General features: G+C 40.7%; 1 protein-coding gene across 1 annotated transcript; it reads right to left on the bottom strand.

Annotated features, from left to right (window-relative positions):
- Positions 1-1,276: 1,276 nt before the first annotated feature.
- myl1 (myosin, light chain 1, alkali; skeletal, fast) lies at positions 1,277-10,759 on the bottom strand. Its single transcript, XM_071355253.1, has 6 exons — positions 10,538-10,759; positions 8,656-8,683; positions 5,134-5,277; positions 3,472-3,645; positions 3,266-3,343; positions 1,277-1,811 (listed from the first exon to the last, which is right to left on the bottom strand). The coding sequence occupies exons 1-6, from the start codon at positions 10,667-10,669 to the stop codon at positions 1,783-1,785; spliced, it is 585 nt and encodes a 194-aa protein (XP_071211354.1). The 5' UTR covers positions 10,670-10,759; the 3' UTR covers positions 1,277-1,782.
- Between the last annotated feature and the right edge of the window lie 2,110 nt (positions 10,760-12,869).

The following is a 12,869-nucleotide window of genomic DNA, read 5'->3' on the forward strand; positions in this document are numbered from 1 at the left end:
AAGTTTAGTCTCGCGCTTCAACGCTCCTGGTTGTTGTGGAAATTGACCCACTACTACTGTTAACTTGTGCATCTACGTCAGAGGTTCTCTAACCTCTCCTCTGGAACCCCCAGATGTTTCACAATTTTGTTATAACCCTGAACTAACAAACCTGATTCACCTAGTCAAGCGCTTGATGATTAGTTGACCATTTGAATCAGGTATGCTACCTGTGGAATAGTTGAAATACATGAAACGGCTGGGGGTCTCTGGGGAGAGGTTTGAGAACTCCTGATCTACATTATCTCGTTGAGTGTATCTTTAAACCAAACCTATGACCTGACCCATCCCCGTATGCATTACTGCCCCACAGTGGCAAGAAATTACATCCCAAAAAACACAAAAACTATAAAACACATAAAAGGCTCCTAGCCACATGCTGACCAGACCGGACACGTCGCAAAATAAATTTAGAAATCCATGTTATTCAATTATTGCACCCACACTGCTTGCGACGCCAAGGGCTAAGATAGAAGTCGTTCCTATTTCTGACGCAGATCGCGCTGAAAGTCATCTCCTCATTGGTTTATAGAAGCAGGTACCCACGTGCCATCTCCTCATTGGTTATACCCACGTGGGTGACTGAAAGATGAACTTTGTTGCTGGTTGTCGTGGTAATACAATGAAAGTTTAGATGCGATCACCATATAAGTTCAAAGATGAAAAAGCCTGGAAGGAGGAGAGATGACTAGAAACGATTCGGTTGGCCGTTTTATGTGTGGATTAATTGTCAGAGTAGAGGTCCTTGTGCATTTCAGGTAAAATAACAACTCAATGTTTATATCCCAGGACAAATTAGCTAGCAACAGCAAGCTAGCTAAATAGGACAAATTAACGTTAGCTAGCAAGTGCAAGCTAGCTAGCTAAATTGCCATACATGTTTAATGCTTTTCGACCTGTCCCCAAATTAATGTCAGTGGTTCAGAGTTTGTTTTGATATTTTAACCTGCGTGTCGTGATCGTGTTTGGTGTAGGGGGACAAAAAACATTTATGCACGATAGCGCACGATGGCGCACGCACGCAGCCGGTTTGGGTTCCGTGTTAGGCTTCTTTCTGTCCCTAAAACTGAAAATAAATCATATAAAAACGAAATAGAAAATGTTTTTCTAAAACTTTAACTAAATAAAATCTAGTAAAGTGGATCAGAAACTGAATTTCAAATAAAAATCTTAAAACTAATAGAAATAAATAGGAATATATCCCGCAGAGCAAAGAATAAGAGCTGCGACACCAGAGGGTTTTTGAAAAGTTTATTATGTGAAATAGCAGAGGAGATAAATAAATTAAGACTGAGGGGATAGATAGGGAGAGTGAGTTTTGATGGCCAGTCTTGAGCAAAGCCAGTCACCTCTACTGGCCCAATCCAGGCAGTAAGTAAGTGATGGAAGGTTTAGCTTAACTACTGCAACGTTTCGGTGAGTCATCCCTACCTCTTTTCCCTCACCGACCCACGGTGGAGAGGCATACCAGGGGACAAACAACAAGAGCATCTGACGGTTGGCTGGAGAGAAAAAAGGATGGCTTCCAATGGAGGAAAATAGAGAGCAGAGTCGGAGGTCGGAGTCAGACCAACAAAAAAAAAGAATGAAACGAACAACAAAAATTACATCTCATAGTCCATTTTCCCCCTGTCTCTTTATCAGGTGGTGGTGAAGTAACCGTGGGGGAGTGGATGTCCTGACACCGTTGGGTCTGCAGATAACACGTTAGCTTCCTCGTTAGCCACTGCAGCTGGAGGATCCTTAAATAGACATGATGTGCTTGACAAAGGCTGCATGGGTGAGGAGGAGGGAGGAGTGAGGGGAGGCAAAGGAGGGAGGAGGGGGAGGTAGAGGGGTGAGGAGGGAGGGTTAGGAGGTGGTCACAGATGAAATAAAAAAGATAGAAAAAGAGGAGTGAGTAAGCACGTAAAGCTTTTTGATCTACATTAAAAATAAAAACAGACAATACAAATCTATAACTACGGTATAATCTAATAAATGTTTTTGGACTGAAATATGGTTCTATCTTATGTACAATATAACATATCAAAAGACCTGTATGATGTAAGTTTTCCTCCCAAATTGCACCTATTCCCTATGTGCCCTGGTATAATGTTGTACACTATGGGCGATTCTCTTACGGCAAAAGCAATGTGCATTGTGATTGGATTTTTAAAAAGTCATCAATGTAGGGGAATTTTGTCTTTGTTTTTTTTTATACCTAACTTTTAACCTAAATCCAATGACATGGTGACATTTTTTATTGTTGTTGACAACTCAACCAAATGTTAAAGCTGCAATACGTAACTTTTTGGGTGACCCCGACAAAAAATGTGAGTTATTGATCTGACATTCTCATTAAAAGCAAGTCGAAGAAGCACATGTTACATGTGTGCTATTTCTATGATTCTCATTTTAAAGTTTAGTTTTTGTGTCTTTTACTTTCGGTTAAATACACCAGCTTCAAACAGCTGAAAATACAATATTTAAGGTTATGGAAAATATATTTCACAGTAGTTTGGATGGTGCAATGATTCTCTATACCAACTGGTTGCCCGCGTGCCGAATTTGGCACGCAGGTGATTTTATTTGGCCCCCCAAGATTTCTGAGCAAAAATAAATAAATAATATATATATATATATATATTATTATATATATATATATATATTATTATATAAATATTATTATCTTTTTAAAAACATTTTTTGAATTTATTTTTTACTTGTTGGACATTAAAGACTGTAAAAACATTGATTTTAATTTAGGAAATCTGTTCCAAAGTATTCCCACACATGATATAGAATCTATGTGATCGTATACAAATGTATACAAAGTTTCAAATGATAATGTTTTAGTCAAATAATATATCTGTTTGAGCTTCTTCCAGTCAATTTGCCGTCTACAAATGATTTGTCATTATGTTCAGGCCCCCTGACCTTCCATGAAAGAACAAATCATCCCGTGGCTGAATCTAGTTGATGATCACTGCAATACACTATACTTCCTTGTTTTGTCACATAAACTGAAATCAAAACTAGACGTTGAACTGATGTCTGTGGCCAGTGGGAAGTCACCTACTTATAATGCATATTGTTGAAGAAAAGTATCAAATCACGCTGCCAGATTATACTGAGGTTTATGGTAATTGTTTGACATTGGTTGTGCACTACGAAAATGTCTCCCTATATGTAATAGGGTGCCATTTGGGACGTGACCTAAGACTTGGAAGACTTGAAAGCTTACCCTCGAAGTTAATACTGCCATTCTCGTCCTCCTGTCCTTGCATGAGGGCATCAATCTCAGCCTCGCTCATCTTCTCACCTAGAGGGAGGGAGAGGTGAGAAAGGTCAGGTCACCAGCTGGTCTGGTGTCATATAATATACGCAGACAGGAACTCATGCACTCATACACACACTTCATTTTAAAACTAAACCAAGGCAGCCACTCACCCAATGTTCCAAGGACAATACGCAGCTCCGCTCCCATCACGGTGCCATTGCCCTCCTTGTCAAAGACGCGCAGACCCTCAACGTAGTCATCGAAGGTTCCCTTGTTTGGGTCGTTGACAATGTGCTGGAGCATGGGAAGGAAGGCCTCGAACTCCAATCTCTTGGCGGCCATGTCTGTGGGCAGCCAGAGTGAGAGGAAATGCACTATAAGTATACAGTACGCTCCGGGGTGAAGTTTCGCCTAGGTACAGACCTAGGATCAGATTTTTCTCCCCCTCCACCTCCACCTCTTGGCGGCCATGTCTGTGGGCAGCCAGAGTGAGAGGAAATGCACTATAAGTATACAGTACGCTCCGGGGTGAAGTTTCGCCTAGGTACAGACCTAGGATCAGATTTTTCTCCCCCTCCACCTCCCCCTCCACCCCCTCCACCTTTCTCCCCCCTCCACCTTAAACATTAGTGGGGAATATGACAAACTGACTCCAGATCAGTGTGTGTGGGCAACTTCACCCTGGCCCACATCATACAATACACTACTAGCAGTTATACCATTGAGACTAAACTCTGTGTGTGTGTGTGTGTGTGTGTGTGTGTGTGTGTGTGTGTGTGTGTGTGTGTGTGTGTGTGTGTGTGTGTGTGTGTGTGTGTGTGTGTGTGTGTGTGTGTGTGTGTGTGTGTGTGTGTGTGTGTGTGTGCGTGTGCGTGTGTCAAAATATAACTACATACATAGATGGGGCGGCAGGTAGCCTAGTGATTAGAGCGTTGGACTCGTAACCGAAAGGTTGCAAGATCAAATCCCTGAGCTGACAAGGTAAAAATCTGTCATTCTGCCTTTAACCCACTGTTAACCCAAGGCACTTAACCCACTGTTCCAGGCCATCATTGAAAATAAGAATTTGTTCTTAACCAACTTGCCTAGTTAAATAATGGTAAAAAAAAATATTAAAAGATACTGTACATACATAGTGAAATAACATAAAGGTATATCACGTTTCACACTGGCAGGTATTGTAACCCTACTTCAAAGACCTTCTGCAGCTACTCAGGCTTAACAGCACCGATGGAGGGATCTGTCAGCTACTCAGGCTTAACACCACCAATGGAGGGATCTGTCCATCATGACACGTGCTGACTTGTTACAATGTGCTATGAAATGGATCTGACAAATGCCAAGGTGTAATCCATAGACTTTGATAGACATTGCATCATTGTATTTGTCCCATTATGGCGTCTGTGAGAGCGCGAGCAGCGACGGTAGTCCTTCTACTACTTCTATGAGTTGTCAAACAAACTGAAACGGTGCATACTGCCTCCTGAAGTACGTTGTTTGAACAGATATAAAGCCAAGGTTGGTGATTTACTACCACCTGCAGTTGTGGAATGTTTGCTCACGAGTATAATTAATTGGCTGATCCCTCCTGATGACCTCGGTTGAATTATGTGATCCTTTCCTAACCCATAGGAAGTCCTACTCAGTTGACTACTTCAAAATGGTGGAAGTCCACAATGGCGCAGCCCATACCGAAACCATCTTTTGTCTTCTATCTATCTCTATGGTGCGGTCACTTATTGAAGGACATGTTCTCTTCCCTAGTGTGCTATAGTAGGACAAACTTGTGTGTCCTTGTATCCATTTACGTACTGTATATGTGTGTGTCTTACCTTCATCGGAGGGGTTGCCCAGGACTTTGCGCACCTCCTTGTTGGTGGGGTTCTGTCCCAGGGCGCGCATGATATCAGCGACCTGGTTGTAAGCCACCTTCGCGTCACCCACCCTGTCAAAGAGACCGAAAGCCTCCTTGTAGTCTGTGGTGTGGTGAGGTGAGATATGAGAGAGAGAGAGAGGGTTTTATTATCAGAGTACCTGGGCTAGAGGCCAACAGAAGCTATTATAACAAACCAAGAGATCTATGAAACAAACATGCAGACCATTTGGTCTTTGGTGTTTTTGCAGGGATTATTGTAAATATCTCAAATCAATGATGAGAGTTTTGCCCTATCCTTTTTATTATTGGATCTTGATGTAGAATTGCCTCCTGTTTATATTTGATTTAACCTGTAATTATCCAGGAAGTTCCGTTGAGGTCAGAATACCTCTTTTACAAGGGAGACCTGGCCAAATATATAATTTCAATCAAGCAGAGCAGGTCATTTATGAGAAAATGGATCTAGGTAAATTGAGAGAAATATCTTTGTAGGGCTGCTTTCTGTGTCAGCACATGCGCACTTGCGCAACAGCAGGCTGTTGCACTTATCTACTAGGCGGGGTGCGCATGTCACTCTTCATCCTCACTAACAGTGGTGGAAAAAATACTACATTGTCATACTTGAGTAAAAGTAAAGCTTTAATAGAAAATGACTCAAGTAAAAGTGAGTCACCCAGTAAAATACTACTTGAGTAAAAGTCTAAAATTATTTTGTTTTAAATATACTTAAGCATCAAAAGTAAATGGAATTGCTAAAATGTCATTAGGTATCAAAAGTGAAAGTATAAATCATTTCAAAGTTCCTTATATTAAGCAAACCAGATTGCACAATTGTCTTGTTTTTTTATTGATGGATAGCCAGGGGCACACTCCAACACGCAGACATCATTTACAAAGGAAGAATTTGTGTTTAGTGAGTGCCAGGTCAGAGGCAGTAGGGATGACAAGGGATGTTCTTTTGATAAGTGTGTGAATTGGACCGTTTTCCTGTCAAAATGTACTTTTGGGTGTCAGGGAAAATGTATGGAGTAAAAAGTACATTCTTTTCTTTAGGAATGTAGTGAAGTATAAAGTAAAAGTTGCCAAAAATATAAATAGTAAAAGTAGAGTACAGATACCCCCCAAAAACTACTTAAGTAGTACTTTAAAGTAATATTACTTAAGTATTTTACACCACTGCTCACTAACAATTGCGCACGTGCAATGGGGAGAGACGACACCAGCCCGGGGAGAAGATAACAAGAGTTACCTACCTAGCCTAAACATTTATATGGGCTTATGATGGAACTCAATTGAAAGTGATCCGTTGAAAGAGGAATAGTTATTATGTGATTTCCTGCTCGCGCAAGCCCCAGCTGTCTCTTTCTCTCTATCACTTGCGGGCCGCCCAGGACGAAAGCATTTAAAGCACCAACTTGGAATCGATACTGAAGAGAGAATATGAGCCCCGCTCCTTTATAAGGCAATGCTGTGAATGGACTGAGTAAACCAAGAGAATGCTGACAGTGGCGTAACCAACAACCAGCCAGGGCGATGACTGCGCTATCGCATGCTGACGAGGGAGGTGAACAGGGCGCAGTGACCAAAGTTTAACTTTATGCAAATATTCCACAACATCGTGTTGCTATTGACCAATCGAAGCTCACTATAGTTTCCAGCCCCTACTGGATTGGCTGTTGATATCTAGCACTACCTGGCAGCTTGCTAGCTTGCTAGCACCAACATGAGGGCGAAGCAACTATGGATTTCCGAATTTAGGAGTTGAAATGGATCTCAGTTGGCATCCTCCAGGGCATTCTCTGGTAATGAGCTCAGCTTTATCAAAGGGTGACAATATGAGACAGGATGCATAAGTCTTTGACATTTAGAATGTCAATGAGAATGGAATAATAAATTGGAAATCCTACATGTGTTATTAGGCCTACGGATACGTTTTTTTGCTGTCCCATATTGCTTGACAACTTTAAAACCTTTTACTGCTGTGAGCTAAATCAAGGTGGGCTTAACACATGGTTATGGGTTTAAACAAAGAGCACGCTTGTACCATTTCAGATATAGAGTTGAAATGTATTGAATTTTGAGTTTGCATCCCAATATGACACTTTATATATAGTACCAATCAAGAGTTTGGACACACCTACTCATTCAAGGGTTTTTCTTTATTTTTACTATTTTCTACATTGTAGAATAATAGTGAAGACATCAAAACTATGCAATAACACATATGGAATCATGTAGTAAGCAAAAAAGTGTTAAACAAATGAAAATATATTTTATATTTGAGATTGTTCAAAGTAGCCACCCTTTGCCACGATGCCAGCTTTGCACACTCTGGAATTAGTAGGTGTGTCCAAACTTTTGACTGGTACTGTACATCACAGAATACTTTAATATCACAAAACCAATTAACATAGAAACACCAGTAAAACAAAAAAAAAAGTTAATTAATTATGAAATTATGACAAATATTTATAACATTCCACCCATGAGGCCATTAGGGGGCGATTTGGTCAGTTGACTGCAACCAGCCTTTATGGTATAACAGGTTATAACTCATTGTGACAGTTTATAACGGGTCAAGTGGTACCCTAATCTGTGGTCCAACCAGATATCAGATACCATGAATTTAATTGAATAGTTTTGTTGTTTGTTTATATAATATATCAGGCTTTTTTGCCCAGTGTTAATTTAGCCATAATGTGTTTACATTCATATAGAGGGGTGAACTGTGTCCTAAGAACCTTAGAGGCTTGACCATTGCAATTTTGGAAAATGTATTGAGATTGGCTGCAGGTGCATGTCATTTGACAACGTTCACCTCTATAGGAAATATCAAGTTGTAAATACCCTCCCGAGGTTGTTTAATGTTACAAGTTCTTTGGGTTATTCAGATCAAAAGTAAGCCTAGTCAAAATATTACTATTGCATTTTTTGGGGTATTTGTTATATTTTTAAACACTACTTAGTCCAGGTGTAGGAAAAGTAACATTGAGATAGAAATCAGTGGCAGCTAATCCATGTTGGGTAAATACTATGTAAAAAGACCTAAAGTGGATTTATTATAGTGGGTTTTATTAGGCGTCAGAGGTACAGACCTGGGTTCAAATACTATTTGAAATCTTTGCTCTAGCCTGCCTGGAGTGCCAGGTGAGCGAGGTTTGCGGTTTGCGGTTCTGGGATTATTCTATTGGTCCATTAAGCCAGGCACGCTCAGAAAAATTATTTTAAATGATTTCAAATAGTATTTTAACCCAGGTCTGCGAAGGTGCAGTGTTAGTGATCTGTTTTACAGCAGTGATAGTGATAACTTTTTACAGCAGTGACAGCGATATCAGATTTTTTTTTTTACAGTAATAGTAATATGGCCGGTTTTCAAGACACATATTTAGCCTATAGTATTGGCCTAAGAAACACTTTCAATAGATCATTTAACATGCTTTTTAAACTGTCCCTTAGTAATATGGTTTAGTGAACTTACCCTCATGCTGGTCGGGAGTGAACTCCACCTATAGAGGAAAGCAGAGAAAAGCAATCAGAACATTGAAAGAAAGTGGGGGCCCACTTTGGAACATTTACAGCCAGTGTAGTAATTCCATCCTGGCACAATTCCACTGTCTGCTATATCAGATCTGAGACTTTCTATGGACTTAAACCCTCCTATTATACTGTCTAGGGAAATTGTTGAGTAGCCTCAACTACAGCCTTTCTATATCTCCCCAGAACAGTTTCTCTCCTAAACCTGATTCTAGAAAGAGAGTCTTGGTATCGCAAGACTACCAGTGTAGTAGGCTAACTCCACTTTACTTAACTCCACTTCCAGGTCCAGATATTGACTTACAGGGGGCTTGGGTCATCTCCTTACTATTTTACAGTCCATCTTACACACCAATGAAACTGAGTGCCATAAGAAGGGGATGAGGTTTTGGGGTACCCGTCTGCAATAGTCTCCCAGTTTTACTTTAGGTCTCATACTGTCTCAAATGTGAGGCCATCTGCTATTGGGCTGTTGGAGTAGGCCTAGGCTATACACAACAGGCTCAATACCTTGAGATCAAACACAAAACATTTTCAAGTGATTATGTACCAGTAGATTTTCCTTTGACTCCTTACAGTGTAGAAAAACATTTTACAATAATTTTGCAAATGACTAACTGCAAAAGGGATATATAGCTTAATATGCATCTCTTAATCTTGTATTGCTGCATAAACAATACTGATTGTATTGTAGCCTGCTTTACTGTGTGTAGGTTATTTTGACAATTGGATTTTGCTTGAAAATAACACAGTCAATTGGATTATAAATTGGACTAATCCAACAAAAACACCACATATCCCACTCTGCAAAGACATAAATTCAACATCGATTCCACATCGGTTCAAAGTAATTTCGTTGAAATTATGTGGAAACAACGTTCATTCAACAAGCGTGGCCCAGTGGAAAGCAAGTAAAAGAAATGATAAAGAGTTATGCTCCCATCAACTAAGAAATATTACCCCTACAAATCCTTGAGACAAAATTAGCTCCACAGCTATACTCTTATGATGCTACTCGGACTTTGAGGTCCATCTTTAGATACTTGAACATGTCCACATTTGGTGACAAGTTCCATTGCCATTTCACCTTGTTACAAACTCGTTCAGCCTATCAGGGGAGCCGAGGGGCATAGGGCGTGGCTTAGATGAGCGCGAGCATCGCCTCTCCGGAGCTATCCGAGGTTCTGTCTCAACATTTTTAATCCTGCATCAGAATTAGGTCCGTCTCAGAGAGCACTCTTAACATTTGCCATAGAATACATTATGGAAAACATGACAAAATAATCCCAACATAATTATTTCTCAAAATACAACAGTAGGCCTACTTCGTTAAACTATTTCAAAACTGTGGTAACTCCATAGGTTGAAATAGGTAGCCTAATAAGTAACATGTGCCTACAATATCCTAACAGCACACAAATAGATTGGTTATCAATTTGTATATTTAAATTTAATAGGGATTTACATTCCCATATAATATGTAGTCTAGGCCCATATGATTGTAGCATCAAGCATGTAGTGATAATGGCCCTTCACTGGCAACCATACCATACTGTAGCTTCAGAAAAACACTCCCAACGAACGACCAGGTCAAACACCGGCTACATCTCACATATGCAACGGAGAGACTCTAAAGAAGCATAGTAACAAATAAAGCCTAGTAAATGTAAATATTTAAATTATATTGTGACTCATGAAAGAATAGCATAATTTAACATTACAATAACATTTTTATTTTGCAGACTGGCAAAGTGCCCAATAGGATAGCGGGAGGATGCAGGGCATAGGCTAGGGGAGGCAGGGTAAAGCAGAAAGAACATAGTTACCTTGACTGTGGACAAGTCAAGTGGAGGGGGAGCAGCGACCACATCAGGCTCGGGTGCGGGAGCAGGTGCGGCTGCCTTTGCAGGCTCGGCTTTCTTGGCGGGTGCCGCCTTAGCGTCCTTCTTGGGTGCCATTTTAGCAGAGAGTAAGTTAGTTAGCTACTTCACCGATAATTCAGACAGTTCCCGCGTAAGCTTGGAGAAGACTCGGAGCATGAAGGGAGCATCTGGGCGTATATATATGAGTATATTTTACAAAGTACCCTCGTCAAAGCAGCCCAAGGGACGGGATTGGACAGCGCAAGGAGAGGCGTGGGGGGCTGTGCTATACATGGAATAGGGACACCCCATGTAAGTCGCGGCCGAGGATGAGCGTTAGAAGATGTTTATTTAAAACAATGCTAGCTGTGGGAAAAAAGAAAAACATGGGAAGCGGTGATTGAGGTCGTCCGGGATTACCCGGTAGTCTAAAGGGCAGCCGCCCGGTAACGATAGCCTAACTTTTACAGCCACTGTTTTATATCGGCTGAGCCAAGGAATGCATCAGTATTGTGTGTTGTGATGACACACAACATCGCGCATTATCTTTCCTGTGTCTCTCGGTATGAGGAAATGTATCTATGGGGCTATCAATGACAATAAGATGGTTCAGTTTTCAATGTTAATAAAATGTAGCTTTCTATTCCTCCAGTCAGATGTCGGTTATATGCATGCAGTGAGATGCACATTTGTTTATCTCTGACCGTTTTCTCATTCATGCATTTTCCCTATAGTCAAGGCTACTTGATGAACAGAATATAAATAGAATAGAATAGAAAGCATTAGAATAAGTGGGAATTGAATATAACTTTTTGACCAGCCAAGGGTGGATTTCTTTCATGGGCTTCACCAAACCTTCATTTTTAAAACTACATAAGATAGAGAATAGAGTCAAATAGGCCCAAGTAGAGAATAACAAATCAGGGATATGACTACTTCTAATGTGGTCTATTTCTTATGAAAACCAGATACAGTTATGAGTATAACGTGTTCTCTTTCTATTTCATTTGGATTCTCAGCTTTGAGGGTAACATGATCATGATTAGTTCATAACATTTAGTAGATGTACTGTAAATGGTGATGAATGGACCATCCTTCTTCCTGTGGTGGTCCTAGCCACAATACTGTGTCGTTGTCACTCAAGTTTCTCTTGTCTGCGCTTCATTCCTCTATTTATCACATGCTATTAACCTTTCTTTCCTGGTAGTCTTCTTATTTCCTGACTGTCGCAGCTCACTGTTTGTTTGTTAGTTGTTTTTAACTTTTTGACATTCTGAGCAGAGGCACTATAGAGCAGCCTATGAGAAGACCAAGGATAAGTACAGCAGTGTGTTGGATGATCCTAGAAACCTCCTGGTTAAAGAGAACTGCAAGAATAGCCAGGTAAAGCTACGATTTGGCCTGCTGCGGAGTCACGCCCCTGTCCGCCTTTGCCTACTCTGGGCCTATCAGAACGCCTGCTTCTGAGCCCGGTGCATGAGGTCATCTGACTGCAGGCCTTTCGGGAGGTCGTAGTCGCATGGCTAGGATGTCATCATTCGTATTCACCTCTCTCTTTCTCTCTGTCTTTTTCCTTATGCCACAGGTGTCATACTCTGCTACTCAAATAGCCCTCTGTGGTGGTTTGAGTGAGCGGCTACACTCATCGATTTGTGCACTCAGTGTTGAACCCATAAACTTGGTTGAACCCTTTCTCATTTCAGTTCTAATGACAATTGTCAAAAACAAATTCAGAATTGTCAAAACCATAATAGCTAATAAAAAAGCATATACATGGAATAGGGACACCCCATGTAAGTCGCGGCCGAGGATGAGCGTCAGAAGATGTTTATTTAAAACAATGCTAGCTGTGGGAAAAAAGAAAAACATGGGAAGCAGTGATTGAGATTGTCCGGGATTACCCGGTAGCCTAAAGGGCAGCCGCCCGGTAACGATAGCCTAATTTTTACAGCCACTGTTTTATATCGGCTGAGCCAAGGAATGCATCAGTCTTGTGTGTGTGATGACACACAACATAGCGCATTATCTTTCCTGTGTCTCTCGGTATGAGGAAATGTATCTATGGGGCTATCAGTGACAATAAGATGGTTCAGTTTTCAATGTTAATAAAATGTAGCTTTCTATTCTTCCAGTCAGATGTGGGTTATATGCATGCAGTGAGATGCACATTTGTTTATCTCTGACCGTTTTCTCATTCATGCATTTTTCCTATAGTCAAGGCTACTTGATGAACAGAATAGAAATAGAAAGCATTACAATAAGTGGGAATTGAATATAACTTTTTGACCAGCCAAGG

The sequence above is a fragment of the Salvelinus alpinus genome, chromosome 20, assembly GCF_045679555.1.
Source record: "Salvelinus alpinus chromosome 20, SLU_Salpinus.1, whole genome shotgun sequence".
Classification (NCBI taxonomy): Eukaryota; Metazoa; Chordata; class Actinopteri; order Salmoniformes; family Salmonidae; genus Salvelinus; species Salvelinus alpinus.

Excerpts from the sequence above, each read along its gene's own strand:
- myl1 (XM_071355253.1), bottom strand. The coding sequence starts at position 10,669 with ATGGCACCCAAGAAGGACGCTAAGGCGGCACCCGCCAAGAAAGCCGAG. Across the intron at positions 8,684-10,537 it reads TTGACTTGTCCACAGTCAAG|GTGGAGTTCACTCCCGACCA; the intron begins GTAACTATGTTC and ends TTTCCTCTATAG. Across the intron at positions 3,344-3,471 it reads TATTGTCCTTGGAACATTGG|GTGAGAAGATGAGCGAGGCT; the intron begins GTGAGTGGCTGC and ends CCCTCCCTCTAG.